Raw genomic sequence first — 27,901 nt, 5'->3', positions numbered from 1 at the left:
CAGTAGTGCAATTCCTGGATCATAGGGTAGCTCAATTTTTTACTTTTTGAGGAAACTTTGTACTGTTTTCCAGAGTGGCTGTACCAGCTTGCATTCCCACCAACAGTGTAAGAGGGTTCTCCTTTCTCCACATCCTCACCGAAATTTGTTGTTTCCTGTTTTGTTAATTTTTTCCATTCTGACTGGTGTAAGGTGGTATCTCAATGTGGTTTTGATTTGAATTTCCCCGATGACTAATGATATTGAATAATTTTCATGTGTCTGTTAGCCATTTGTATGTCTTCTTCAGAGAAGTGTCTGTTCACGTTTTCTGCCCATTTCTTGACTGGATTACTTGTTTTTTGGGTGTTGAGTTTTAGACGTTCTTTATGGATTATGGATACCAGCCCTTTAGCCGTTNGATGTGTCGTGAAAAAGGTTGCTCTGGCCGATGTCATAGAAGTTGTTGCCTATGTTCTCCTCTAGAATTTTGAGATTCCTGTCTCACATCGAGGTCTTTCATCCATTTGGAGTTTATCTTTGTGTATGGTGTGAGAGAGTGGTCAAGTTTCATTCTTTTGCATGTAGCTGTCCAATTTTCCCAGCACCATTTATTGAAGAGACTGTCTTTTTTCCACTGAATGTTTTTTCCTGCTTTATCAAAGATTAGTTGCCCAAAGAGCCAAGGGTCCATTTCTGGGTTCTCTATTCTGTTCCATTGGTCTATGTGTCTGTTTTTGTGCCAGTACCATGCTGTCTTTGATCACAGCTTTGTGGTACAACTTGAAATCCGGCAATGTGATGCCCCAGCTTTATTTTTCCTTTTCAACAGTTCCTTGGAGATTCGGGGCCTTTTCTGGTTCCACACAAATTTAAGGGCTGTTTGTTACAGTTCTATGAAAAATGTCATTGGTATTTTGATCGGGATAGCATTGCAAGTGTAGATTGCTCTGGGTAGCATGGACATTTTAACTATGTTAATTCTTCTGATCCATGAGCATGGAATATTTTTCCCTCTTTTTGTGTCTTCTTCAGTGTCTTTCAAGAGTGATTTGTAGTTTCTAGAATATAGATTTTTTACGTCTCTGGTTAAGTTAATTCTAGATAGCGTATTATTTTTGGTGTTATTGTAAACAGAATGGATTCCCTAATTTCTCTTTCTTCAGTCTCATTGTTCATGTATAGAAATGCAACTGATTTCTGAGCATTGATTTTGTATCCCGCCACATTACTGAATTGCTCTATAAGTTCTAGTAGTTTGGGAGTGGATTCTTTTGTTTTTTCCATATAGAGTCATCTGCGAAGACACACAGTTTGACTTCTTTGCCAATTTGGATACATTTTATCCCTTTTTGTTGTCCTATTGCTGTTGCAAGGACTTCTAGTACTATGTTGAATAATAATGGCGAGAGTGGGCATCCTTGTTGTGTTCCTGATCTTAAGGGAAATGCTTCCAGCTTTTCCCCATTGGGAATGATAATTGCTGTAGGCTTTTCGTAGATGGTTTTTTATGAGATTGAGGCATGTACCCTCTATCCCTACACTCTGAAGGGTTTTAATCAGGAAAGGATGCTGTATTTTGTCAAATGCTTTTTCTGTATCTATTGAGAGGATCATATGATTCTTGACTCTTTTCTTGTTGATATAATCTATCACACTGATCGATTTGTGTATGTTGAACCACGCTTCCATCCCAGGGATGAATCCCACTTGGTCATGATGGATAATCCTTTTAATGACTGTTGGATCCTATTAGCTAGGATCTTGTTGAGAATTTTGGCATCCATATTCATCAGGGAAATTGGTCTGTAATTCTCCTTTTTGATGGTGTCTTTGCCTGGTTTGGAGATGAAGGTAATACTGACCTCATAGAATGAGGTTGGTAGTTTTCCTTGTTTCTATTTTTTGAAACAGCTTCGGAAGAATAGGTATTTTATCTTCTTTGAATGTTTGGTAGAATTCCCCAGGGTATCCTTCAGGCCCTGGAGTTTTGTTTTTCAGAAGGATTTTAATCACTGCTTCAATCTCTTCATAATTAATTGGTCTGTTTAAAAAATCACTTTCTTCCTGTTTCAGTCTTGGTAATTTATAGGTTTCCAGGAAGGCATCCATCTCTTCCAGATTGCTTAATTTATTGGCATAAAGCTGTTGATAAAAGTTTCTAATTATCCTTCCTATTTCATTGGTGTTGGTTGTGACCTCTCCCTTTTCATTCATAATTTTATTAATTTTAGTCCTTTCTCTATTCTTTTGTATAAGTCTTGCCAGTGGCTTATCTATTTTATTTATTCTTTCAAAGAACCAGCTTCTAGCTCTGTTGATCTGCTCTACTGTGCTCCTGGTTTCTAATTCCTTGATCTCTGCTCTAATCATGATCAACTGCTTTCTCATGTGTGGCTTAGGTCTGTTCTTCTGTTGCTGTTCCAGCTTCTTTAGGTGAGAATGTAAAAACTGCATTTTAGATTTTTCTATTCTTTTGAGTGAGGCTTGGATGGCTATGTATTTTCCCCTTAGGACATCCTTTGCAGTATCCCATAGGTTTTGGACCATTATGTTTTCATTTTCATTGGTCTCCATAAATTGTTTAAATTGATTTTTGATTTCCTGGTTCATCGAATCTTTCTTGAGCAGGATGGCTCTTCATTTCAGTGTTTGAGTTTCTTCCAAATTTTTCCTTGTGTTTGAGTTCCAATTTCAGAGTGTTGTGGTCTGAGAATATGCAGGGAATAACTTCAGTCTTTTGGTATCAGTTGATACCTGTTTTGTGACCCAGAACATGATCTATTCTGGAGGATGTTCCATGTGCATTCGAATAGTATGAGTATTCTGTTCTGGGTGTAGTGTTCTATATATATCTATGAGGTCCATCTTGTGTAGTATGTCCTTCAAAGCTCTTGTTTCTTTGTTGATTTTCTGCTTAGGTGATCTGTCTATTGCTGAGAGTGGGGTGTTGTGGTCCCCTACTATTAATGTATTATTATCGATATGTCTCTTTATTCTGGTTAAGAGTTGGCTTGTGTATCTTGTTGCTCCCCTGTTGGGGGCATATATATTGATAATTGTCATATCCACTTGTGGATACATCCTTTAAGAATAATATAGCATCCTTCTGTATCTCTAACTACAGCCTTTAGTTTAAAATCCAATCTGTCTGATATGAGAATTGCTACCCCAGCTTTCTTTTGAGGTCCATTGGCATGAAAAATGGTTTTCCATCCCTTCACTTTCAGTCTGGATGTATCTTTAGGTTCAAAATGAGTCTCTTGTAGACAGCAAATGGATGGGTCATGTCTTTTTATCCAATCTGCAACCCTGTGGCGTTTTATGGGAGCATTTAAGCCATTCATATTGAGAGTGATTATTGAGAGATATGATTTCAATGATGTCATATTGCCTGTAAAGTCTTTGTTTCTATAGATTGTAACTTTCTGTTCTGTATCACTCTTGGGGTCTTTTTACTTTTATAGAACCCCCCTTAATATCTCCTGTAGGGTTGGTTTTGTGGTTATGAAATTGGTCAGTGACTGGCGATTCTGGAAGGTCCTTGTCTCTCTATCAATGCTGAATGCCTTGCTGGATAAAGGATCCTTGGCTGCATGTTTTTCTCTGAAAGAGCTTTAAAAAGTCCCCCCCCACCCTTTCTCTCATTCCAGGTCTTTTTTTTCCTCTTGCCTTTGGAGATGTGTCTTGAAAGAAGTTGCTGTGGCTGAGGTCAAAGAGGTTACTGCCTATGTTCTCTAGGATTTTGATGGATTCCTGTCTCATATTGAGGTCTGTCATCCATTCTGAGTTCTTGTGTATGGTGTAAGGAGATGGCCTAGTTTCATTCTTCTATGTGTAGCTCTCCAGTTTTCCTAGCACCGTTTATGAAGAGACTGGCTTTTTCCATTGGATATTTTTTCCTGCTTTGTGGAAGATTAGGTGACCATACAATTGAAGCTCCATTTCTGGAGTCCCTATCTGTTCCACTGATCTATGTGTCTGTTTTTGTGCCAGTTCCACGCTGTCTTGGTGATCACACCTTTGTATTATAGCTTGAAATCAGGCAATGTGATGGCCCCAGCTTTTTTTTTTTCTTTTTCAACATTTCGTTGGTGATTCGGGGTTTTTTCGGGTTCCATACGAATTTTAGGATTGTTTCTTCCAGCACTTTAAAAAATGGCATTAGCATTTTGATCAGGATGGCGTTAAAAGTGTAGGTTGCTCTGAGTAGCATAGACATTTTAACAATGTTTATTCTTCTGATCCATGAGCATGGAATGCTTTTCCATCTTTTTGTGTCTTCTTCAATGTCTTTCATCGGTGTTCTGTAGTTTTTAGAGTATAGATAGAATATAGGTTTCCAGGAAGGCATCCATTTCTTCCAGGTTGCTTAATTTATTGGCATATAGTTGTTGATAATAGTTTCTAATAATTGTTTTTATTCCCTTGGTGTTAGTTGTGATCTCTCCCCTTTCACTCATGATTTTATTAATTTGGGTCCTTTCTCTATTCCTCTGGATAAGTCTGGCTAGTGGTTTATTGATCTTATTAATTCTTTCAAAGAACCAGCTTCTAGTTTCGTTGATGTGTTCTACTGTTTTTCTGGTTTCTATTTCATTGATCTCTGCTCTAATGTTTATTATTTCTCTTGTCCTTCTTGGTTTAGGTTTTATTTGCTGCTCTTTCTCCGGGTCCTTTAGGTGTAAGGTGAGCTTGTGCATTTGAGATTTTTCTAATTTTATGAGAGAGGCTTGGATGGCTATGTATTTTCCTCTTAGGACTGCCTTTGCAGTATCTCATAGGTTTTGGACTGAAGTACTTTCATTCTCATTACTTTCCATGAATTGTTTAAGTTCTTCTTTAATTTCCTGGTTGACGCAATCATTCTTTAGCCGGATGCTCTTTCTTCCAAGTGTTTGAATTCCTTCCAAATATTTACTTGTGATTGAGTTCCAGTTTCAAGGCATTGTGGTCTGATAACATGCAGGGAATAATCTCAATCTTTTGGTATCAGTTGAGACCAATTTGTGACCCAGTATGTGGTCTATTCTGGAGAAAGTTCCATGTGCACTTGAAAAGAATGAGTATTCTGCTGTTTCAGGATGGCATGTTCTGTATATATCTATGAAGTCCATCTGGTCCAATGTCTCATTCAAATCTCTTGTTTCCTTGTCGATCTTCTGCTTAGATGATCTGTCCATTGCTGAGAGTGGAGTGTTGAGGTCTCCTACTATTAATGGTATTATTATCAATATGATTCTTTATTTTGGTTCACAGTTGTCTTATGTAGTTGGCTATTCCTATGTTAGGGGCATAGATATTTACAACTGTTAGATTTTCTTGTTGGATAGACCCTTTAAGTATGATATAGTATCCCCCTACATCTTTTTCTACCATCTTTGGTTTAAAATCTAATTTGTCTGTTATGAGGATTGCGATCCCAGCTTTCTTTTGTGGTACATTAGCATGGTACATGGTTCTCCATCCCCTCACTTTCAATCTGGATGAGTCTTTAGGTCCAAAATGGGTGTCTTGTCAACAGCATATGGATGGGTCCTGCTTTTATCCAATCTGAAACCTTGTGTTTTTCCATGGGAGCATTCAGCCCATTTACATTCAGAGTAACTATTGAAAGATATGAATGTAGTTCCATTGTATTGCCTGTAACGTCCCTGTTTCTATAGATTTTCTCTGTTTCTTTCTGGTCTATGTGACTCTTGGGGTCTCTCTTCCCTTACAAAACCCCCCTTAACATTTCTTGCAGGGCTGGCTTGGTGGTCACATATTCTTTCAGGTTCTGCCTGTCCTGGAAGCTCTTTGTCTCTCCATCCATTCTGAATGACAGGCTTCCTGGGTAAAGTATTCTTGGCTGCATGTTCTTCTCCTTTAGTACCCTGAATGTCTTGTCAGCCCTTTCTGGCTTGCCAGGTCTCTGTGGACAGGTCTGATGTTATTCTGATATTCTTCCCTCTGTATGTAAGAAATCTCTTCCCCCTAGCTGCTCTCAGGATAGCTTCCCTGGCTCTAAGATTTGCAAGTTTTACTATTTATATGCTGGAGTGTTGGTCTATTTTAATTGATCTCGGGAGGGTTCCTCTCTGCCTCTTGGACATGAATGCTTGTTTTCTTCCTCTCATTAGGGAAGTTCTCAGCTATAATTTGCTGAAATATACCTTCTAGCCCCCCCAGCCCCAGCCCCACCCCCTCAGGGAGCCCAATAATTCTGACATTGGAAAATCTTCATGATGTCACTGATCTCTCTGAGTCTGATCTCATGGGCTTCTAGTTGTTTATCCCCATCCTCTTTGGCTTCCTTCCTTTCTATCAGCCTTGCTGAATCACTACTTCGTTCTGCTGCCTAATTTACTCTGACTGTTAGAGTATCCTGTTAGACGGCATCTCATTCATTGCATTTTTAGGTTTAGCCTGGTTAGATCTCATTTCTGTCCTTAGAGATTCTATACTGTTGGTAATGGTTTTCTTAAGCCTAGCTATTGAATTCATAATTGCTAACCTGAAGCCTGTCTCTGACATCTTGCTTATATCCATATCCATTACTTCTGTAGCAGAGGCCATTGTCTCTGGTTCTTTTCTTTGTTTGGAGTTCCTCCTCCCAGTTGTTCTGTTAAGGGATGGTTAGGGAATGTACAGAATCCGAAGTATCAACCATGACCTTAACAAGATGCTCCCTAGGAAAATCAGAGTGGTTAGAAGCCACCGCCGAAAAGACAAAGCCAAATGAAGCACAAGACTAAAATTTATAAAATTAAAAAAAAAATTAAAAATTAAAAAAGGTGGGGGGAGTGGGAGGGGGGCTCCATGTGGACAAAGTAGTGTGTTTCAATTGTTCCTGGGCATATTTTGTTCTGTTTGTTAGAGGACACTACTTCCCAAAATTACAGAGAAAGTTAAACTTGTGTATATATAAAGGTAATATTGAGTAGGGAAAGAAAGACTATATTGAAGGATATATCTCTAAAAAAATATAGGTGTGAAGAAGTACAACTTAAAAAGCTACTATGAAATATTGGTTGATATATTAACTACCTAGTTGAAAGGAGAAAAAGGTAAGAAGAAGAAAGAGAAGAAGCATAAGAGAAAGAACAAAAAGAAAGTTTTATCTGAAAAATAAGCTGTGAGGCATTGGCTGGAGCTCAATATACTATTTTCCCCTAGTGTTGGGATTATATAGTTTTATGGGGACCATAGGGTTGTTGCCCTCTTGTTGTTTCAGCCTGTCTTCTGGGGGAGGGGCCTGCTGCACAGTTTCTCAGGCAACCCTGCTTGGGCAGAGTTGCCCTGCCCCCCCTCACGGGGTTGGGCTCCATTGAACCCGGTTTTTTGAGTTTTGTTCTCTGGTGGCTTTACAGGCCTCTTCCAAGGGTCAGAGCAAAAATGGCCACACCCAAACCTGCATCCCAGAGCAGAGAAATCACAGTCTGTTCTCTTCACTAAACCCTCCAGAACACACAGTCTCCATTTCTGTATGTGTCATTGCACACCACCTCCCCTGGTGTGCGCCCATGGCGACTCTCTCAGAGGTCGTCCCAGGGACCAAGGCATGTCCCTCCCCTTTGTGCTTCTAAATCCTGGAGTGGCCATGGGCTCAGAGGGCCTCCTGCGAGTGCATCCGCAGCTCCTGGATCTGTCTGAGCACTGTTCTAAAGCCCTTTCCCAGCTGCTCTTTGAGTTTTTGCCTGGTCCCTGGCAAAGGATTCTTTTGTGCTCTGGTGTTATATCACTTTCCAGGAGCCAGCCTATGGATGCTCTCAACCCCTTCTGTTTATCTTCTGATATCTCCCCGAAGATTCATGACTCCATCCTTCCTACCTCGAGACAGGTGGTGTTTTTCTGCTTGTAGAGACCCAGATATATATTCTTACATCTCAGGGTGATTTTGTGGGTGTTCAGACTGGTTTGGTAGATATCCAACTAAATTCAGGAGACCAGTTGAAATGCGGTCCCCTACTCCTCCGCCACCTTGCCTCGTCCTATCATTTCATTTTGACCCCGTGGGCCCTGACTTCTACTTATTGATCTTCAATGGGAAGCCAATAGGATATTTTAAATGTGTGATATTTAAATACTTTGATCTTAGGAAGGAGAATTGGGAAGTAGAATTTTCTGAGTATAGAAAGGCCCATCAAACAGTGAATGGTTTTCTCTATGAAAAGTTCTGCATGGAATGGCAAAGTCTAAAAGCATCAATCCTACAGCACTTGGTCTATGTGAATATCTGTTTTGCATTGCCAACCTGGTTTGTTCTGGGGAGGAGAGTTGTTTCTAATTGTCTCTCCTAAAACTCTAGCTTTTTATAATTCAGATATAACTTATGTAAAATTTATCACTGAATCTCAAGCATGTTCTTGGATATAGCCCCAATTACCAGCGAACACCTCCACCATTTTTGTGTTGGTGATCCTTTTTCCTTCACTGTGTCTTGCAGGTCTCAGTCTTCTTTACCTCAGTTCTTCAACTCCAGGTCAAAAGACCCCTGCTTTACAGAAAACACCCCTTTGCTGAGAAATTCCTCACAAGAGAAAGGGTGAGTTTCCCGCACCTACTTATAAAATTAAGAAATCTCTGAACATTGCTCTTGGCACTTATGTTGGAGAATTTCTTCCCGAGATATGAATTTTTGCCTGACATGTTGTTTGGTCTCTGCCAGAGCTTTGTCAAATCAATGTAGTATATATTCATGATTCTAGTAGTTGTAGTCTGTGGTTTATGAATTTTCAAATAACCTTGAATATCCCTGCCATGATTAAATAACACATGTGCACATTTTTGAATGTACACAGCTCTGATGGGACGTCTTACCAGGCCAGGGCTTCTGAAGCGGGGGTGAGGAAGGGACCGACTGTCCAGAGGTATTTTTTGTTGTCACAGCTGGGGCAGGGGTACTACTGGCATTTAAGGGTAAAGGCCAGGGATTCTGCTTAACATACTGCAATGCACAATACACTTCTCCACAACAAAGAATTATCTGGCTCAAATGTCATTAATAGTGAGGTTGAAAACGTATGATTTAAGAAGAACCTCTACTTCCTGAAAGTTTGAAGGTCCTACTGGGAACAAACAGGATGGTTCTGGAATCTCTGAGCAGAGCTGATCTGGAGGATAACTCTGTCCCTTAGGATGAATGGCCCTGGCCCAGGTATCCAAGTTCATCTCTTCTTCTTTCTGCAGACAAACTTCCGGAAGCCTGAACCACCTGCTCAGTATCCCCTGACTCCCTGCACATTACACATTTGGTGGCATTGTCATGGACCCTTACTTTCCTGCACTCTGACCCCATACACCAGCATCAGCAGGCAGGCTGCTGTGTTACCTGCACTTACCTCCCTCCCATCCTCTGAGGAGCTGCCCATTCTCTTTTCAGCCCTGTCTGCAACCTTGGGGGTGGGACTTCATACTTTATAGAGTGTATCAGAATTCCTTGGGGTACTTGTATGCCATGTGGATTCCTAGCCTCCCTTGCCAAAGACTCACCCCATTTAGATAGGGTGTAGGAATGTGGACTTAATCACCTCCTGGTCCAGGAACAATCTTACTTTCTCCAGGAGATTCCTGATGACAAGTTGTGTCTTCCTGCAAAAGTTCCCACTGAGCCCTTTGACTAGATGAACTTCCTCCCCTTCTGGCTCTCCAGGGTAGTCTCACTCAACTTCAAAGGGGCTCATATGTCACCTCCTTTGTGAAACATTTGTCCCCCCCCCAACTCCCTCAAGAGTCAATGCTTCTTCTGTGCTCTCAAATTCCACATTCATGCCCATACTTTAGAACATGCCTTATGTTCTGGTTTTGTGTGCCAGCCTGTCTCTTCTTTATCTCACATCCCAGTGTCCAGCGCAGCCCTTGCAACTAGGAGGATAACTTAATTTTTCTCCATTGCTCCTAATAAATAACTTCGAAAACAAACACTTCAAACATCAATTCCCTTAATCCTAAGTAAAGTTTATTTTAGAACTTATGTTTCATTGGAAAAGCATAATGTATAGGCATTTGTCCTGGGCATATGGAGCATAGGAACATGCCCTGGGATGCCAAGCTGTGCCTCATGTCAAAAACCACTACAGAGGAGCAGAACATGGGTCAGGTTTGCTTATAAAATGTTTTCCTCCTTTTCAAGGTGTAGAGGCAGGAATGTGCAGCTGACAGTAGTAGGAGTGGAGCATGCTGTGTGTCTGCACTGACCAGCCTTGTAGCTACTCGCCACAGCCTTATTCAAAGTTACATTAATTAAAATTAAATTAAATGAAAAATTCAGTTCTTCAGTTACACACTTCAAGTGCCAGTGAGCAGTGTGACTACCGTACTGGATAGGACAGAGGGCATGCCCATCACCACAGAAAGTTCAGTTGCACAGCATTGTTCTAGATATGCTGACATTAGCTTTCTTCTTGCCATCATTAAAAGAAGTTTCCTTAGTTTCAATTTTTGTTACAGTTGTATTTGTTCACCAGTTGAGGGGGTCATGATATCATTCCTCACACATAAGTATTTCCTAGTCACAAAACTCTTTATTTTTGGTATTGATTGGCTTGCAGCACTGTCAGCCTCATTAATATTGTTACATATTGGTTTCACACAACCTACTTTGCATCTTTGGGCCTCTCTTTATGAATAAGACTTTTTTTTTCTTGTTGTAAACCAGTTTGAAAGCAATTGTAGGCTTTCAAGTGGATCATGATGTCCTGTTGAGCTAGTTGGGCTTGAGAGGCATAATTGGTTTCTAAGATCATGGCCCGTTAGGTCAGTAGGGTGATCCTATGAATATTCCAAGCAATGCATGAAAATACTGGGCTTTAGTGCAGCCTCACTAGAGTCAAGTGCATCTGAACTGAGGGTTTGTTCAGAACCCCAGAGATTCAACTAAAAGTAAATGGATATGTGCACATGTAATTTTGAGAAATTTTGTGATTCCTTTTGAAACATCCTTCTAGATAAAGGTTCCATTTTTGGGCCCATCTAGTCCAGCACTGATGTTCTCCACTCCTGCTCGTGCTCATGTATAGGCTGGGTGGAAAAGCCAGGTAGACCATCTTCCCTATAGCTCTATTATGGAAAGATAACTGTAGGCCTGCACCACTCGTTCTGCTTTAGGACAAGTGTAACGACAAGGCATTGAGAACTCCATCACAATCAAAGAGAAAGCAAATACTGAAATGAACGGGAGTTGGTTGGAGCCAGAAACAGCTTTATTGGAAAGTTCCAAACTCAGAACAAGCTGATGTTTCTTGAAGGTCCACAAATCATATGTGTGACCCCAAATGATTTTCCATAAGCTACATGTTCTGTGATGTCAAGAAATACCCATTCCCACTGGTTTGACAGCACTAAAATGTCTGTGGTCCTTTTAAAAACCAGAATTGATTCCACATTTCGTACTTACCACTGAAATGAAATCTTATTTTGGAGATGCTGCTATTTATGTGAAAATAACCACAAAGCCTTGCTTTCCAGGTCATGGTGCATGCCTATTTGCCATCCAGAGTTCATGACTGCTGAAGAATCTTGGGGAAACAGCTCAGCTGAGTGGGAGGGAGGATCCCTGCTGAGCAAAGACTTGGCTGGGTCCTCTGGATCTACCGCCCAAGAGAAGGGGGAGCATCTGGACAGTGCTCATATCAGGTTCCGTCTTTTGAAGCTGAGGTAGGAAGACTTGGAGTGCTAGTGCTGGCACAGGATATCCCACTTACCTGACATTGGGCTGGGGGTGGTTTTCACCCTCACTGCATCCTTGCCAACCAACAGAGTGAAGGTGAGGAATAAGAGTTTTCACATTTGGCCAGGCTGTACTTTTCCTGGAAGATTATCCACATTTTCTCCAGGCCCTGGAAAGTAATGTAAGGTGGCAGTGCTAATCAGCATGGAGCCTGTAAGGCTATGGGGCAGCTCAACTACAAACACAAATGACTAACATCTTACACTCCTTGTTTGTGTTGCGGGGTCTTCACAGCATGACCTGAGTTTGCAGATGGAATCAGTTCACTTCAGCAGTCCCTGTGGTGTTGTGTTTTATTTATTTATTTATTTATTTATTTATTTATTTATTTATTTATTTATAGATTTTACTTATTTATTTGTCAGAGAGAGAGAGAGAGACAGACAGACAGAAGGAGCAGGGGGAGTAGCAGGTAGAGGGAGAAGCAGACTCCCTGCTAAGCAGGGAGCCTGATGCAGGACTTGATCCCAGGAACTCCAGAATCATGACCTGAGCCAAAGGCACACGCTTAACTGACTGAGCCACCTGGGTGTCCCCCCTGTGGTGTTTTAAATGATATTATTATTGATATTGATACTGATATTATCCCTTGTTGGTGGTGATGAAGCATGTTATTAGAAGGGTTGGCTCTAGAGCCAGGGCTCATCCTTCAGGAAACTGTGTTGTCCAGCCTGGTGTGAGCTGGGGCCCTGAGGAAGGGTGGTGGTGGTAGTGGTGGTGGAAAGCTATGCTTGCACATGCAGAGGAGGGAATAGGAGTTCGTGTGTGTGGGAAAGCTGAGAGCATTATGTTGGACCATAAGAGCTGGCCAGCCAGAGCTGGAGCAATTTTGCTCTCCCTGCTTTGTCTGCTGGGCTTCCATAGGTACATTTACTTAAAGGAATGGTTTTGTTGAGAGCAACATATTTGAAAGTGGCATTTCTAAGGACAGAATAAGGCTTGGGGACCAGGACCACCAGGTCCTCATTCCAGATATGCTCTGAGGTAGCTGAAGGACCAGAAGCAGACACATCTATTCAACTGTCTCCTTGCCACCTTGTGTCTCCCTCACTACACAGCCTTACATGGGCTTCTACTAAGATGGTCTGTGGGAAAGCTCCTAGATAGGTGAGAAAACACTATGTAGTTATAAGATAATAGTGTTATTATTTGTCTACATTAGGGGACCTGTCTTTTCTGAAGCTGTTTGAAGGCCTGATTAGAAATGAACCTATCGCTATGCCCAAAGTGCACCTGTTTGTATGCAGAGAGGCCTACTCTCATTGTTCTACTGACCCTTATAGAAATCTTGGGAGGTAGATGAAGGAAGGGACTTCAGGGAGGATAAGGATTTTGCCTGGGGTCATGCAGTGTGTAAGCTGAGAGGTGTAGGCAGGGATGTGACCCCCATATCCTCCACCTGTGTTTGACTATGGAGATTATGTTTCCCAACATGCTTCCCAGCCATGTGTTACTTTTTAAATTATTTGTCTCAGCTGCCTGCATAAATGTAACAAATATTTGGCCACAGAATCTTCTATGCAATGAAGTGAATTGTGTGAAAGTGTGTGACTAGGGATCTGGTCCCAAAGACCAGCAGGACGGTAAGCCCTGACACTGTTAACACCGTTCTTCAACTGGTTGGTTCACAGCTCGAGAGGATGCCAGGTTCTTCAACTGTCCCACACCATGGAAAAATTAAATCAAGTGCATTTGAGACTTTACATTCTGTAGTTGCTTTATCTTCTAAGATTCATGGAATAGTTGTACTGAGCTTGCCACTGAACTATAAGACTTAGTGCCATTCTTTTTAACAGGTCTAAAACGTACCATATATGATCATTGAGGAAACTTGTAAAGCATATTTTGGGTTGTCAGCTCTGCTATATATGTCAGTTATGTAGAAAAAGATTATGTATTTGAAATAGTTAAATTAATGCTTCATGCTTTAAAAAAGAAGTATCATTTTGATTCCCTTTTTATTTATTATTATTTTTCAATTTGGGTACAGTTGACACACAATGTTACATTAATTTCAGATATACAACACAGTGTTCCAACAAATGTGTATGTTATGCTGTCTTCAAGAATAGCTACTGTTTGTCACCATGCAATGCTCTTAAGATACCACTGACTATATTCCCTGTGCTGTACCCTTGATTCCTATGTTTTGTACATTCTATAACTAGAAGACTGTACCTTCCACTCCCCTTCACCCATTTTGCCCATCCCTCTACTTCCCTCCCCTCTGGCAACCATTAGTTTATTCTCTGTGTTTATAGGTCTAAGTCTGCTTTTTGTTTATTTATTGTTTTGTTTTTTAGATTTAATATATGAATGAAATCATATGGTATTTGTCTTTCTGTGTTTGACTTATTTCACTTAGCATAATACCTTTTAGGTCCATCTATGCTGTCACAGATGGCAAGATCTTGTCCTTTTTTGTGGCTGAGTAATATTCCATTATATGTAAATATAAACACACACACACACACACACACACACTGGATATTCTTTATCTATCCATCTGTTTTTTGTTTTTAAATATTTTATTTATTTATTTGACAGAGAGAGAGACAGCCAGAGAGAGAGGGAACACAAGCAGGGGGAGTGGGAGAGGAAGAAGCAGGCTCCCAGTGGAGCAGGGCCCTGGGATCATGACCTGAGCCGAAGGCAGACGCTTAACGACTGAGCCACCCAGGAGCCCCTTATCCATTCATCTGTTGATGGATACCTGGCCTGCTTCCATATCTTGGCTACTGTATATAATGCTACAATAAACATAAGGGTGCATGTATCTTTTTGAATTAATGTTTTTGTTTTCTTTTGGTAAATACCCAGTAGTGGAATTATTGAATTATATGGTATTTCTATTTTTAATTTTTTGGGGGAATCTGCATATTGTTTTCCACAATGGCTGCACCAATTTACACTTCTACCATTAGTGCATGAGAGTTCCCTTTTCTCCACATCCTTACCAACACTTCTTATTTCTTGTCTTTTTGATTTTAGCCATTCTGAGAGGTAATATCTCATTGTGGTTTTGATTTCTGTTTCCCTGATGATGAGTGATGTCGAGTATTTTTTCATGTATCTGTTGGCCATCTGTATGTCCTCTGCCCATTTTTTAATTGGGTTTATGTGAGTGTGTGTCGAGTTATGTAAGTTCTTCCTATATTTTGGATATTAACTGTTTAACAGATGTATCATCTGCAAATGTCTTTTCCTTTTCAGTATCTTGCCTTTTGTTTTGTTGATTGTTTCCTTCTCTGTGCAGGAGATTTTTAGTTTCATGCAGTCCCAGTAGTTTATTTTTGCTTCTTTTTTTTTTTTTAAAGATTTTATTTATTTATTCGATAGAGATAGAGACAGCCAGCGAGAGAGGGAACACAAGCAGGGGTAGTGGGAGAGGAAGAAGCAGGCTCACAGCAGAGGAGCCTGATGTGGGGCTTGATCCCAGAACGCTGGGATCACACCCTGAGCGTGAAGGCAGACGCTTAACCGCTGTGCCACCCAGGCGCCCCTATTTTTGCTTCTGTTTCACTTGCCTTAAGGAAACATATCTAGAAAAAATGTTACTATGGCCAATGCCAAAGAAATTACTGTCTACATTCTCTTCTAGGAGTTTTAAGGTTTCAGGTCTCACATTTAGTTCTTTAATCCATTTTGACCTTATTTTTTGTGTATTGTGCTAGAAAAGTAGTCCAGGTTTATTCTTCTGTATGTAGCTGTCCAGTTTTCCCAGCTCCGGTTATTGAAGAGATGTTTTTTTCCTTATTGTGTATTCTTGCCTCCTTTGTTGTAGATTAATTGGCCATATAAGCATGGGTTTATTTCTGGAGTCTCTATTCTGTTTCATTAATCTATGTGTCTGTTTTTGTGCCAGTACCATACTTGTTTTGATTACTATAGTTTTGTAGTATATCTAGAAATCTGGGATTCTGATACCTCCAGCTTTGATTCCCATTTAAATGGGGGCTGTTGAATCATAATTTGGAAGTGTGAAATGATTATTCATCAAATTCATTAAATCTAAGAGAATGCAAAATGAAGACTTCGCCATTTTGAAAAGATCAGAAACGTATTGAAAAAGATGTCCTGACATAGACCTTCTGCATTCTACACTATATCGAGCACAAGCTATGGACCAGCACCCTTCCACAGATAGGGACAGAGCACAGACACCAGAGAACCTGCTCTTGAGGGGTGGCCAGTGGGACAGCTCACCCAGGGCTGGGCAGTGATAATGTCATTAGAAGATGGGATCCAGTGCACCTGGGGTAGTGATATGAGCAGAGATGGGACTGGAAAGACTGACAAAGGTTAGCCAGACTCAGATTTACCTGGGCCCTGAGAGCCACAGTTAAGAAAGGTATAATGGTGACTGGGTCAGGACACCATCAGAAGACCTCAGAGTAGGCCAACAGCATGGCCTGATTGTTCAATTATTTCTGAAGTAATTCTTAAAAGACTCCGCTTGTACAACCAGTGACAACATTGCAATTTCTTTTTTGAATTGTTTGATTATATCTCAGTCAGTGTTTTTATATTTGATTATCACATCCATATTCCAACTCTCGAGAAAACTTAGGGGAATATAATGGATAAATATGAATCTGAGAGCCTAATAAAGGCCTGTTTTCAGGAAATTCAGCCTATAAAATGTGAGTGAGGAGCCTCCAAATTTGAATTTTAGCATCTCCAGTGAGAAACATGTGCAAACACTTGAGATTAACTTTGCTCTCCTCTTTAACCTTCACCAAGCTACTTTTCATGAGGCCGTACATTTATAGGTCAGCAGTGTCTTCCTTCTTACCATACTATGGAAAGAATTCCTAGCATGTGCTTTGAGATTGATATTACCGAAAGCTTCAGAAAGGTGTCTGAGGTTTCGTAGTCTGGGCACATGCAAATGGGACTGCTTTGGTGTGACTTGGTGCCTACGTTTTTCTCTTGCAGGCGCTGTATACGGTGGCTGAAAGTTGCAAGCCTGTTTGTCTTTGTGGTGGTATGCTCTGTGAGTACCACAGAGCTCTGCTGTTGGGTCAGCAGAGCCCCCGGGTGCCTTGGGCTGGGTGGCAAGGCACCTAAGGTATGAGGTTCACACCTTTATTTGGAGGAGATGCTGAGGGCACGTGGGCTTGTGGGCTGAGGTTGGTGAGGGAGGCCTATCCTTAGCAATGCTCCTCTGATACTACAGAAGCCCTGGAGACTTGGCTTTGCTCTGTAGAAGGCAGTTAGCTTCATCCTCAGGTCTAACTTTCCACCTGAAAGCTTACCAATTCTGTTTTCAACTACATGAAGTAAAATTCTTTATTTGTCTTGGGCATGTCCAGCACCATGGGTCGCCCCAAGAAAGTGTCTTGCTGCCAGCATTTGTGTAGTGTGTATCCTGATGTAGCCTAGCTGGAATCACGTTGCAGATGCTCAGTATTTTGCCAAATGAATGCATGTGAGATTCTTTGTGCTCAGGTGTGCATATCTGTGTGTGTGTGTCTGTGTGTGCACATGTGGATGTGAGGTCCTCTGTGCCTCCTGTTTGTTTGTATGTCCGCATACCTGTGTGGGACATGTGAGTCATTTGTGGTCTGTGATCATTTTGAGGTTGGGGTCTTATTTCTGGGTGTGTACCAATTTTCAGCATTGGCATAAGATAGTTTGCACCATTGTTGGGAGATTCCGATGGGTGGCTGGTGCATGCTGCTGTGACAGCATGTGAGATTGTGAGCAAGGATGGGGTGTGTGAGTGGTGTTTTCATGCCTGTGCCATGTGGACTCCAGGACATGTGGGGTTGTGCCTCTTCTATGCAGGCAGCTGTGGTTATGGCCATGATGAATCCTGCATGAATGAAAACTGCACATGACCACATGTGGCTGTGAATACTTGATTTTCATTATCTGCATATGTGGGCATGAGTATTGGGGCTCTGTGTGTGTGTGTGCAGGATTATGCATGAGAAGCGGCTCCTCTTCTCAGTGTGACATATAGAGAGCAATATTGCGTTTTGAGCAGCAAGGGTGGTTCATGAAGTCAGTACTGGCTGAGTTGAATTGAATACCCGCAGCCCTTTAAAAACCTGCAAGGGAGGGATGCAGTGGCCCAGAGAAAGGAAATTATGCATGAAACAAGAAACAAATACACTGAACTCTGAAAACTTCATGCTTTTACTTTTTTAGCTACCAGTTCACATAATTGTGTGGTTCTGAAACTCTGGCTGCTTAGCAGGGCCTGGTAGGTGGGTGCACTCGGATTTCCAAGGAGAAGGTCAGGGTGGGCCGGGTCTTTCCTGATCTCCTGAGGATTGACCTGAGCTCTGTATCTAGTCTTCGGTCTTCCGGGATTTGAAGTTTTGGTGATTTGAGACCTGTCATTTTATAACCACTTCAGTGTGCTTTCTGATGAGGAATAAGGTGCTCTGCGAATTCCACAAACACATACTTTAACCATCACATGAGTTGTATCCCCTTTTCTCTAGTATGGGAAAACCATGTTTACCTTCCTCTGATGATGTAATTTTGTGGCTGGGTGGTTAATACTTAAAATCAACAAATATCAAGGATCAAGACCCACTGTAGTGGAGAATAGTATAATGAATCAGAATTTTATCTCTTAATATCTAAGAAAAACTATTTAGAGTGAGCTGGTGAATGTTGGATGTATCAGTGAACACCATTATTATACCCATATTTTCAACTTTTGTCAAAATTATTTAAATCCTATTGTTCTCTTGCCACCAATCTATCATTAAATGTTTCTGATTGTTACAGATTTTATTCAGCCTGTATCCAGATCAAGGAAAGTTCTGGCAGTTGTTGGCTGTGTCACCCCTGCAAAGCTACTGTATCCAGTCTATACTGAGATTCACAAAGAGACACCAGAGAACTATTACCACTGCTGCTGAAGGTCGCCGTATAGGTGATCACTGCTCCTCCCATGCCTATTTTGTTCCTTGAGGACATTTGATGAAAGATGAGGCCAGAACAGAAAGGGAGGGGAGCACTAGTGAGAGTATGATGGGTGGTTGGTGGTGAGGTTCCCCCTGGGTGATGACAGCCAAGTGACACATTCCAGTCAGGCCCTGGCTACCCTAGGCTCTTTCATACTCTGTTTTGTACCCCATCCCCACTTCCTTTTGCATTTCAGCCTGGGTGGTTTCTACTGACCTATTTTTAAGTTCGTTGCTACTTTTCCTTGGCTGTGTCATCTGGGCACGGTGATTGCTTGGTTTCTTCATTTTGTGTTTTCTTTTGCCTTTTTGTAGGCCTCATAGTTTGTCACTAAAAGCCAGATGTTTTGTATAGGATAGTAGATATGGAGTGTGTTAGTCAGCTCAGACTGCCATAATAAAATGCCACAGCCTGGGGGTTAACAGACATTTATTACTCACAGTGCCGGAGGCTGGACATCCGAAGTCAAGGTGCTGGCCAGTTTGATTGAAAGTTCTCTTTCTGGCTTGCAGATGGCTGAGTTTCTTGCCATGTCCTCACAGGGCCTTTCCTCTGTGTGCATGGGTGTATGTGGAGAGAGAGCATTCTCTGGTGGCTGTTCTTAAAAGGACACAATCCTCTCAGATCTGAGCCCCACACTAGGACTTCATTTAACCTCATTTACTTCCTTAGAGGCTCCATCTCCAGATACAACCGCACTGGGGGGTTGGGCTTCAACATGTGAATTTTGTAGGGGACATAAGCATTCATTCCATAGCACTGTGGGTTTTAGTTGGGGGTCTGTGTAAATCTAATGAGAGGTCGGCTGTGTTGAAGTGTGTGGTTGCCATGGTAACCTCCAGCAACCCAGACACTTGGAATTGCTTGGCTTCTCTCCTGCTGCCTGCTAGGCTGTGCTCTATTCCTACTCCTTCCACAGGGGAGAGTTACTCTCCCCTCTTACCCACCACTCTCAGCTGCCGGGGTTCCACTGTGCCCTTAGACTACCAGATTTGACACGTTTCCCCAGCAAATTGAGTTTTTTTCATGAGTCTCCTCAATTTATCCATCTTCTTTGTGAGTACCTGCTAGGGTTCCTGGAACAAAAGCCTATTAGAAGATAAGAACACCCCAGTTGTGAGGCTCCCAGTGTCTCCCTACTATCACGCTAGCCCACACTTGACCTTGAGCAGTTTAAAAATTTTCTGATTTAATCTTGCCTGCTTCTGTGTGTGGTGGTAGCACCTGTCTCAGGGAAGCAAACACTTGGCTCTATTCCTCCTCGCAGTCACCTGTCTCACTCTAGATTTCAAGTTAGATGTTTATGATGTAACCTCATTCTTTTTTTTTTCTATAAAGGAAATAGAATTTTTTTATTATGATATGTTAGTCACCAAACAATACATCATTAGTTTTTGATGTAGTATTCCATGATTCATTGTTTGCATATAACACCCAGTGCTCCATGCAATACGTGCCCTCCTTAATACCCATCACTGGGCTAACTCATCCCCCTCCCACCCCCTTCCCCTCTAAAACCCTTAGTTTGTTTCCTGGAATCCATGGTCTCTCGTGGTTCATTTCCCCCTCTGTCTACTCCCCCCTCATTTTTCCCTTCCTTCTAACAATCTCCCTGCTATTCCTTATGTTCCACAAATGAGTGAAACCATATGATAATTGTCTTTCTCTGTTTGACTTATTGCACTTAGCATAATCCCCCCCAGTCCCATCCATGTTGATGCAAATGTTGGGTAATCATTCTTTCTGCTAGCTGAGTAATATTCCATTGTATATGCGGACCACATCTTCTTTATCCATTCATCTGTTTAAACCTCATTCTTGACAGAATAAGTCATTAACTTAACATCTGTCCAGCCTTTTCCGGTTGTGAGAGTGGGAGTGGTGTGTTTCTAGCTCTCTACGTATCCCAACTGAAACTGAAAGTCCAGAGCCCAGAGCCTCTCTTGAATAGACTTTTGGATGAGGATAGTCAAGCATGAAAGTCCCTAAAGCTCCCAGTCCTGGAAGAGGAAGCATCTTGGAAAGCAAGGTGGGGAAGAAAGGAGGGCTAGGAGGAGAAAAGAGTGGGGAGGAAGAGGAAACAAATGGAGGAGAAGGGAGAAAAGGAGGCAACTGTGTCCTGCTCAAGTATTTCTGATTATTACCTTTTTTCCTGATTATTGCCTTTTGAAAAGGAATTAAATCTTTCACAGATTTTTTTTTCTTTAATATCTTCAACTAACAAACTTGGGTGAACTGAAATTTTAGAAAATTTTGTAGTTTTCCTTGCAGTCACCAGTAATCTTTGGCATATTCTTATTTCCTCTGGTTCTTTTGGGGAGACCCCCTGTGTCTTCCCAGGACATCTTCTCACTCAGCTGAGCCACTGTCCACATATAGGGTACCAGCAACATTCCAGAAGACCTGGCACTCAAGGCCTTCAGGTGGGCTCATGGGATGGGTCTGATGGGCAGTGCATGGTGCAGCCCTGCCCTTAAATGAATGAGAGCTCTCATTTGTACCTGCTATCAGGACAGGGTAGCTCTGATGTCTATCTGAGAGCTTGCTAAAGTCTTGATATTTGTTTCACCACTTTAAAATCATGTCTCAGTTTTAGATGAAGATGTATCTCCCTGTGAGAGAACTGGAGAGCTCTGTGATTTTAATGAGCTTTGTTTCCCATTCTTATGCCTTACTTCTGTCTCATCTCCATGGGTTAAAAATACTAAAACATCCTCCTGCTTTCCTCAGCTTCCTCTGGGGCCTTCTCAAAGCAAGTGTCAGTGTGGAGCCCTGGCTTCATGATGACCCTAGGAGATGGATCCTGCCTTCCCTTCTTGTGACCTCAGTGTAAATGATCATAACCTACTGTCCAGGCTGAGCCAAGAGCTTGGAGGGGTCCTCTCCAGAAAGTCTTCAGTGAGAACCAGACAGGGAGGAGGAAATATTTGCAGGTTACTGGGTGATTACTGTATTGTGGCAACTCCTGTATGAACCTTATCAGTCAGCAGAAATCCTAAGTAAGCATAACAAGTAAGGATAATAACAGGATAAAAATCAGATAAATGATTTTTGACAAATGACAAATAAGTCTATTCATTCCACTGAGAACTGTACTGTGTCACTTTTATTCCACAGCATTGTGCACAGTCTTCCTTCTAGAGCAGCCCAAGTCACAAGCCCTTTCCTGGGACTTGAATGAACCCAGGCCCATCCTAGTGGCTGGTAGACAAATGTTTTTTCTCAGCAAAAAGGATAACCAGGAGGTCTCTCTCCTATTCTCTGAGCCACATGTGCATTTGGATGAAGAGAGAAAGAGAAGTGGAAAAGATGGAGAGAGCTGTGTGAGAGGGTAGGATGCTGCAGAGTGGTTCTTATATGTCTGTGGATGTGTTAAAGAAAAAAAAGTATTCAGTGACACTTGTTAAAGATGGCAAGTCACACCTTATTCAGGAACTTAGTGATAGTTGTGGAGACCACAGCAGTGAGGTCTTGCAGTGGGGCAGAGAGATTGAGCTTCAAAAGTGGGACTTGAAAGCCAAGGAGCAGGGTGGGGGGCAGTGGATGAAAAACTACTAAGAGGAAACATCATGGATAAAAGAAGATTCTGGCCAAACTGACCTCACAGAATCCTTGTTGAAGGCAGGCCAGAGTGACCAGGCATCACCTGGGATTGGAGGGGGATGAGGAACCTGATCAGATATTGAGTGTGATTAGATTTGGAGAATGAAGATTCTGACTAAATTAACCTAGCAGGATTCTTGCTAAAACTGGACTATGCAGAGATGAACACAGAAGCCCTAAAGTCAGAGCTTAGTCTTAGAGAGTTCAAAGGAGCATAACTAAAGTTTGGCTAAAGAGAGACTCTTTGTCAACCATTAATCGTATTAAGGCTGATTTAAGCTCCCTTTGGGCTCCTTAGAAAATGTACATTTTTCTCAGTAGATTTTCTGCACATTTCTGGAAGCTCACAGACCCTCTCCCAGGTTCCTAGTCTGAGAACTTGCTGTGGGGGTTTGTGAAAGGAGAGATCAGAGGTCAGAGGTACCCCTCAGATGCCCCCAGAGAGCCTTCTGCTACTGGTATCTACAAAAAGTGAGGACAGAGTCAGGGGAGGCTAGCCTCTGCACCAGAATTCGGACCTCTGAAGGTGATTCTCAGCAAAGGGGTGTTCTGTGCAGGTCTGGGGCAATAAGTGATTCAGGCCTGGTTTTGAAAGGCCAGTAGTGGTGTTCTCGTTGTTGTCCTCATGAGTGAAGAGCCCCACTGTTCTTCCTTCTTGACCTCTGGCCAGACCTTAGGGGTGTGTGTTTTGGTGGAAAGTCCTTTTGGAGAAAGCCTCACTATCCTTTAACTGGAGAATAGCAAAGCTACCTTTTCCCCTATGATGTTTTCTTTGTAATAGTTGGGCTTTGTCACCTCAATAATTGCAGGGTTTATTTTAGAAGCTTTGTGAAACGGGAAGTGGCTGTGATTGCAAGCACCTGAGTTTCATTGTCCCTGAATTGTTCTCTGTGCTTATTATGGGAAAGACCTGTCCAAGTCTCCTAGGTCATTAGACAGGTGAATAATGGTCAGCAAGCCAGGTTATATATAAGCAGGGTAATTAGGCTTGCTCGCTGACCTTCCTCCCTTCCCTCCCTCCCTTTTTCTCCCTCCCTTCCTTCCAATCTTTTTTCTTTGTTTCTTGACATATGGTCCATTTCCCATCACACCCTTCATACTGGCCCTGGGCTTTCAAAGTACATAAAGAAAACACCATACATATTAAAGGATTTTGTCCCCTTCTGTTCTTCCTCTCTTACATCCTAAGCTCCTTAGGTAGTAACCTCATAATTATGTTGTCCAATATGATAGCCACTAGTCAGTCACCTGTGGCACTTTAAATTTAAATTTATATTGGTGAAATAAATAACATTAAAGTTTCACTTCCTCATTCACACTCGCCACATTTCAAGTGCTTAATAACCACATGTGATTAGTGGCTACCATATCAGACAGAACAGATAAAAACATTTCTGTCACTGCAGAGAATTCTATTAGCCAGCACCACTTTAGAAATTAAGGGCAATCATTCATCCATTTGGTCCTGAATGCTGGAGAAAATACATTAGCACTAGGTAGATTATTTTTATGAATTGATCAATTTTTAAAGTTTCACACTTTATCAAATGACACTGCTCCCATTTTTGTCAAGAAGTTGGGTCTAAAGGAACCCCACTTTCTTTTTTTTTTAATGATTTTTTTATTATATTATGTTAGTCACCATATAGTACATCCCCGGATTCCGATGTAAAGTTCGATGCTTCATTAGTTGCGTATAAACACCCAGTGCACCATGCAATACGTGCCCTCCTTACTACCCATCACCAGTCTATCCCATTCCCCCACCCCCTCCCCTCTGAAGTCTTCAGTTTGTTTCTCATAGTCCATAGTCTCTCATGTTTCATTCCCCCTTCTGATTACCCCCCTTTCTTTATCCCTTTCTTCCCCTACCGATCATCCTAGTTCTTATGAGGAACCCCACTTTCTTACCTCCATTCAACTAAGCAAAAGTTATGTCAAGGAAAAATTGTATCAGTTAAACAGATAGGGAAGACTTTATTCAAGACTATTGCAATAAGGGAGAGATTGGGGGCACCTGGGTGGCACAGTGGTTAAGCGTCTGCCTTCGGCTCAGGGTGTGATCCCGGCATTGTGGGATCGAGCCCCACATCAGGCTCCTCTGCTATGAGCCTGCTTCTTCCTCTCCCACTCCCCCTGCTTGTGTTCCCTCTCTTGCTGGCTGTCTCTATCTCTGTCAAATAAATAAATAAAATCTTAAAAAAAAATAAGGGAGAGACTGAACTCAACTCCAAATACAACAGGGTAAACTGGGAATCTGCAGAAGGGTGAGGGAGAAGATGGAAAATTACCAAAGGGAACTTGGCTGGGCATCAAGGGTGAAGGAATTCTAAAAACAAAAACAGAAACAAAAACAAACAAAAACGAGTGAAGGGATTCTTCTTTATTTCTTTATATTTATTTTTTTATTGGAATTGTGTGAATTTTTTTATTATGATATGTTAGTCACCATACAGTACATCCTTAGGTTTTTTTTAATAATAATTTTTTATTATGTTACTTTAGTCACCATATAGTACATCCCTAGTTTTTGATGTAATGCTCCATGATTCATTACTTGCGTATAACACCCAGTGCACCATGCAATATGTGCCCTCCTTAATACCCATCGCCGGCATATCCCAATCCCCCACCCCTCCTCCCCTCTGAAATCCTCAGTTTGTTTCCCAGAGTCCATAGTCTCTCATGGTTCATTCCCCCTTCTGTTTACCCCCCCTTTCTTCTTCCCTTTCTTTTCCTACTGATCTTCTGACTTCTTACGTTCCATAAACGAGTGAAACCATATGATAATTGTGTTTCTCTGCTCGACTTATTTCGCTTAACATTATCTCCTCCAGTCCTGTCCATGTTGCAGCAAATGTTGAGAAATCATTCTTTTTGATGGCTGAGTAATATTCCATTGTATATATGGGCCACATCTTTTTTTTAAATTTATTTTTATTTATTTTTGATGTTAAGTTTGATGATTCATTAGTTGCGTATAACACCCAGTGCACCATGCAATACGTTTGATGTAGTGTTCCATGATTCATTGTTTGCATGAAACAGCCAATGTTCTATGCAATACATGCCCTCCTTAATACCCATCACTGGCCTATGCCAATCCCCCACTCCCGTCCCCTCTGAAACCCTCAGTTTGTTTCCCAGAGTCCATAGTCTCTTGTGGCTCATTTCCCCCTCTCTTTAACCCCCCTCCCCTCCCCCACCATTTACCTGCCCTTCATTTGAGTGAAGGGATTCTTGATAAACTGGGCTCACCAGGCCAAGGTTGAAGCGTAATCAAGAAGAGGGCTCAGAGGATTTAAGTTTGATTTAGGAGGGAGTCCTGGCCAGTGTTAACTGAACCTGGCATTTGATAGGATCTGTAGCATACCGGAAGGCAAGCCCAAGAGGACGCTACAGTTTACATGGACATGAAGGCCCCTTTTCAGGCTCTCATGGATTTGTTCCATGCCCTGTAGCAGCACACTGCCTGCTGTTCAGAAGTGCTTTGTTCATGTGTCTTTCTCCTCACTGCACATAGGCCGCTCACACTGGGACAGCCAGAGCAGAGTCAATGGTCACACTCGTTAGAGGTACAACAGGAAGATGATTAACCAGGAACTCAGAGGAGGGACGTCTAGGGGGCTCACAGAGTGGGAAGAAGGTTCATGGAAGACAAGTCAAATTAGCTCTTGAAAGATGGCTCTGATTGGGGTAGTGGTAAAGGCAGGAGACTACTTTGATGCAGCTAGAAGAAGGAGGCGATTTCTCTCTGACTTCTTCATGCCCCCATCTGGCAGGGACTTTGGTCTAGGTTTGGAGGACTTCAAGGATGATGCTATAAACAAATATTATTGGTAAAACAAGTATTTGTTGGGGCATCTAATGTGGTGAGAACTACATTAGTTTCTAGAGAAGTAACAAAATGAATAAAATGCAGTTATTCCTCTTGAGGAGTGAGACAGTTGGGGAGAAAAATCTAAACCAAACTGCTGTGTGGCGTGAACCCAATCTGCAGAGGAAAACTGGAGGAAGCCAGAGGATCCTCTGGAGTCATGGATGACAAGGAAAGATTTAAGGAGAGGAGAGCTTGAGTGAGAATTCAAAAGCTGGTAGAAGTTCTTCAGATTTGGGGAAGGCATTTGAGGCAAACGCAGGGGACTATGTGTTAGGAGCATGGCAGAGAGTTCAACACGGCTGGAAGACAAGGATTGAAGCTGCCTGCAAGGGTGAGGCTCAGTTAGAGCCTCCTGTTTGCTGGGATCTGGAAGTCACAGCTGACACCACAACACCCCAGTGGGCTTTGAATCCTAAGTGCATTGTGGGCATCTAGAAAGACAGAGAAAAGGAAGGGTGGAAGTACATGTAGTCTTGCGTCTATGTGATTTTGTATGCACTCCATTTAGTTGGTTAATCATAGGGTGCTTTGTTACATGGTTGTCTCCCCAACAGGGCATGAGATGCCCCCTAGCCCCCAGGACAAAGGTCTTGTTTTATTCATTTATTTCTTGGAACGCAATAAATGCTCCACAAACATTAAATCTGAGGGTGAAGCCTCTGCTTTTCCAATGTTAGCCTCTAGGTGGTGTTGTTCCATCTCCTGGGTTTCTGCAAGGTCTCTAGAATCCTTTCTGAACTGAAATATTTCTCCCCGTCCTGTATCTTGTGTTTGCCCTGGGGAAAGACCAGGACACGAGTAATTTTGGCAGAAGTAGCAGTGTCTCTTTGGGCCTTTTCTTGGTACATTTTGCCTCATGAGTGACTTCTGTTTTCCATTTGTTCTTGATGGAACCCAAGTAGCAGCATAAGTGTGTGGAGAGGCTTTCCAACCAAGTGCTGCCGACTGCTGTTCATTCTGGGCTCTCATATGTATAACAGTGCTGGTAAAATGCTTTCTTTACCAGGATGTTTTTTGTACCATTGGGTTTTTAAACCAGTACATTTTGCTGGAAGAAATAGATAATGAAAAAAGATTAACCATTCACTGGCCCTTGATACTCAAAGTAAATCTTGTGTACACTCTGGAAACAGTGAAGTTCTGCCTTTTTCTTAAGTCTGTTCCATAAACCTCCTGTTTCTTTTAGGGTTTTAAGGAACAGTACAGGAACTGGCTCCTGAATCCTCTTACAACCAGTGAGCTGCTGCTAAGACTTTTGAGACGTCATACAAAGCACAGACTCTTTTGAGGTTCATTTTTCCACCTACAACAGTTTTCTCTTCTGGATCAAAATGAGTGGGCTAGCCACTGTGTAGAATCCATGTCATGACCCCCAGAACCTTGCAGCAGAGGCAAGAGTTGGCCCAGAGCAGAGAGAAGGGCTGAATAGCACAGGCTCTTATGCTTGTGCAACACCCAAACGCAGGATGTAGGTGGTAAGGGGAAGCCTACAATGGGGCTTAAGTGCCATGGGGGGAAAAGCCTCTTTACCTGATAATTTTTCCCTGATCAAGAGCCCTTCATACACTTTGAAGAAATTTCTCTCCTTTCACTGCAGTGCCTGTCACTTATTTAGCTGACTTCAGAATTCTTATTTTCAATTCTCTTTGTGATTTCTCATTCTAAAAATAGATACCTGGCACCTAAGGATTTGGACATGCATGTGGATCAGTGATCTGTTCATTCATGCATCCATCCTGTCTACTAGCTCACCGTGGGTCCAGGAACTTGGGCAGGAGTTTTATGCTGCTGCAAAAAGTGCA

General features: G+C 42.0%; 1 protein-coding gene across 2 annotated transcripts in view; it reads left to right on the top strand.

The window, feature by feature from the left end:
• The window catches only part of OCA2 (OCA2 melanosomal transmembrane protein), a 437,584-nt gene that overhangs the window by 91,019 nt on the left and 318,664 nt on the right, over positions 1 to 27,901 (top strand). For both annotated transcript variants that reach the window (XM_034667989.1, XM_034667990.1), the window contains exons 3-6: positions 8,408 to 8,506; positions 11,428 to 11,616; positions 16,628 to 16,685; positions 18,437 to 18,509. In XM_034667989.1, the coding sequence (XP_034523880.1) occupies positions 8,408 to 8,506; positions 11,428 to 11,616; positions 16,628 to 16,685; positions 18,437 to 18,509 (419 nt within the window). The remainder of the gene's footprint in view (positions 1 to 8,407; positions 8,507 to 11,427; positions 11,617 to 16,627; positions 16,686 to 18,436; positions 18,510 to 27,901) is intronic.

Source organism: Ailuropoda melanoleuca, chromosome 9, assembly GCF_002007445.2.
Source record: "Ailuropoda melanoleuca isolate Jingjing chromosome 9, ASM200744v2, whole genome shotgun sequence".
Taxonomy (NCBI): Eukaryota; Metazoa; Chordata; class Mammalia; order Carnivora; family Ursidae; genus Ailuropoda; species Ailuropoda melanoleuca.
The sequence above is the reverse complement of the archived record's forward strand: the minus strand, read 5'-3'. Positions and strand labels throughout refer to the sequence as shown.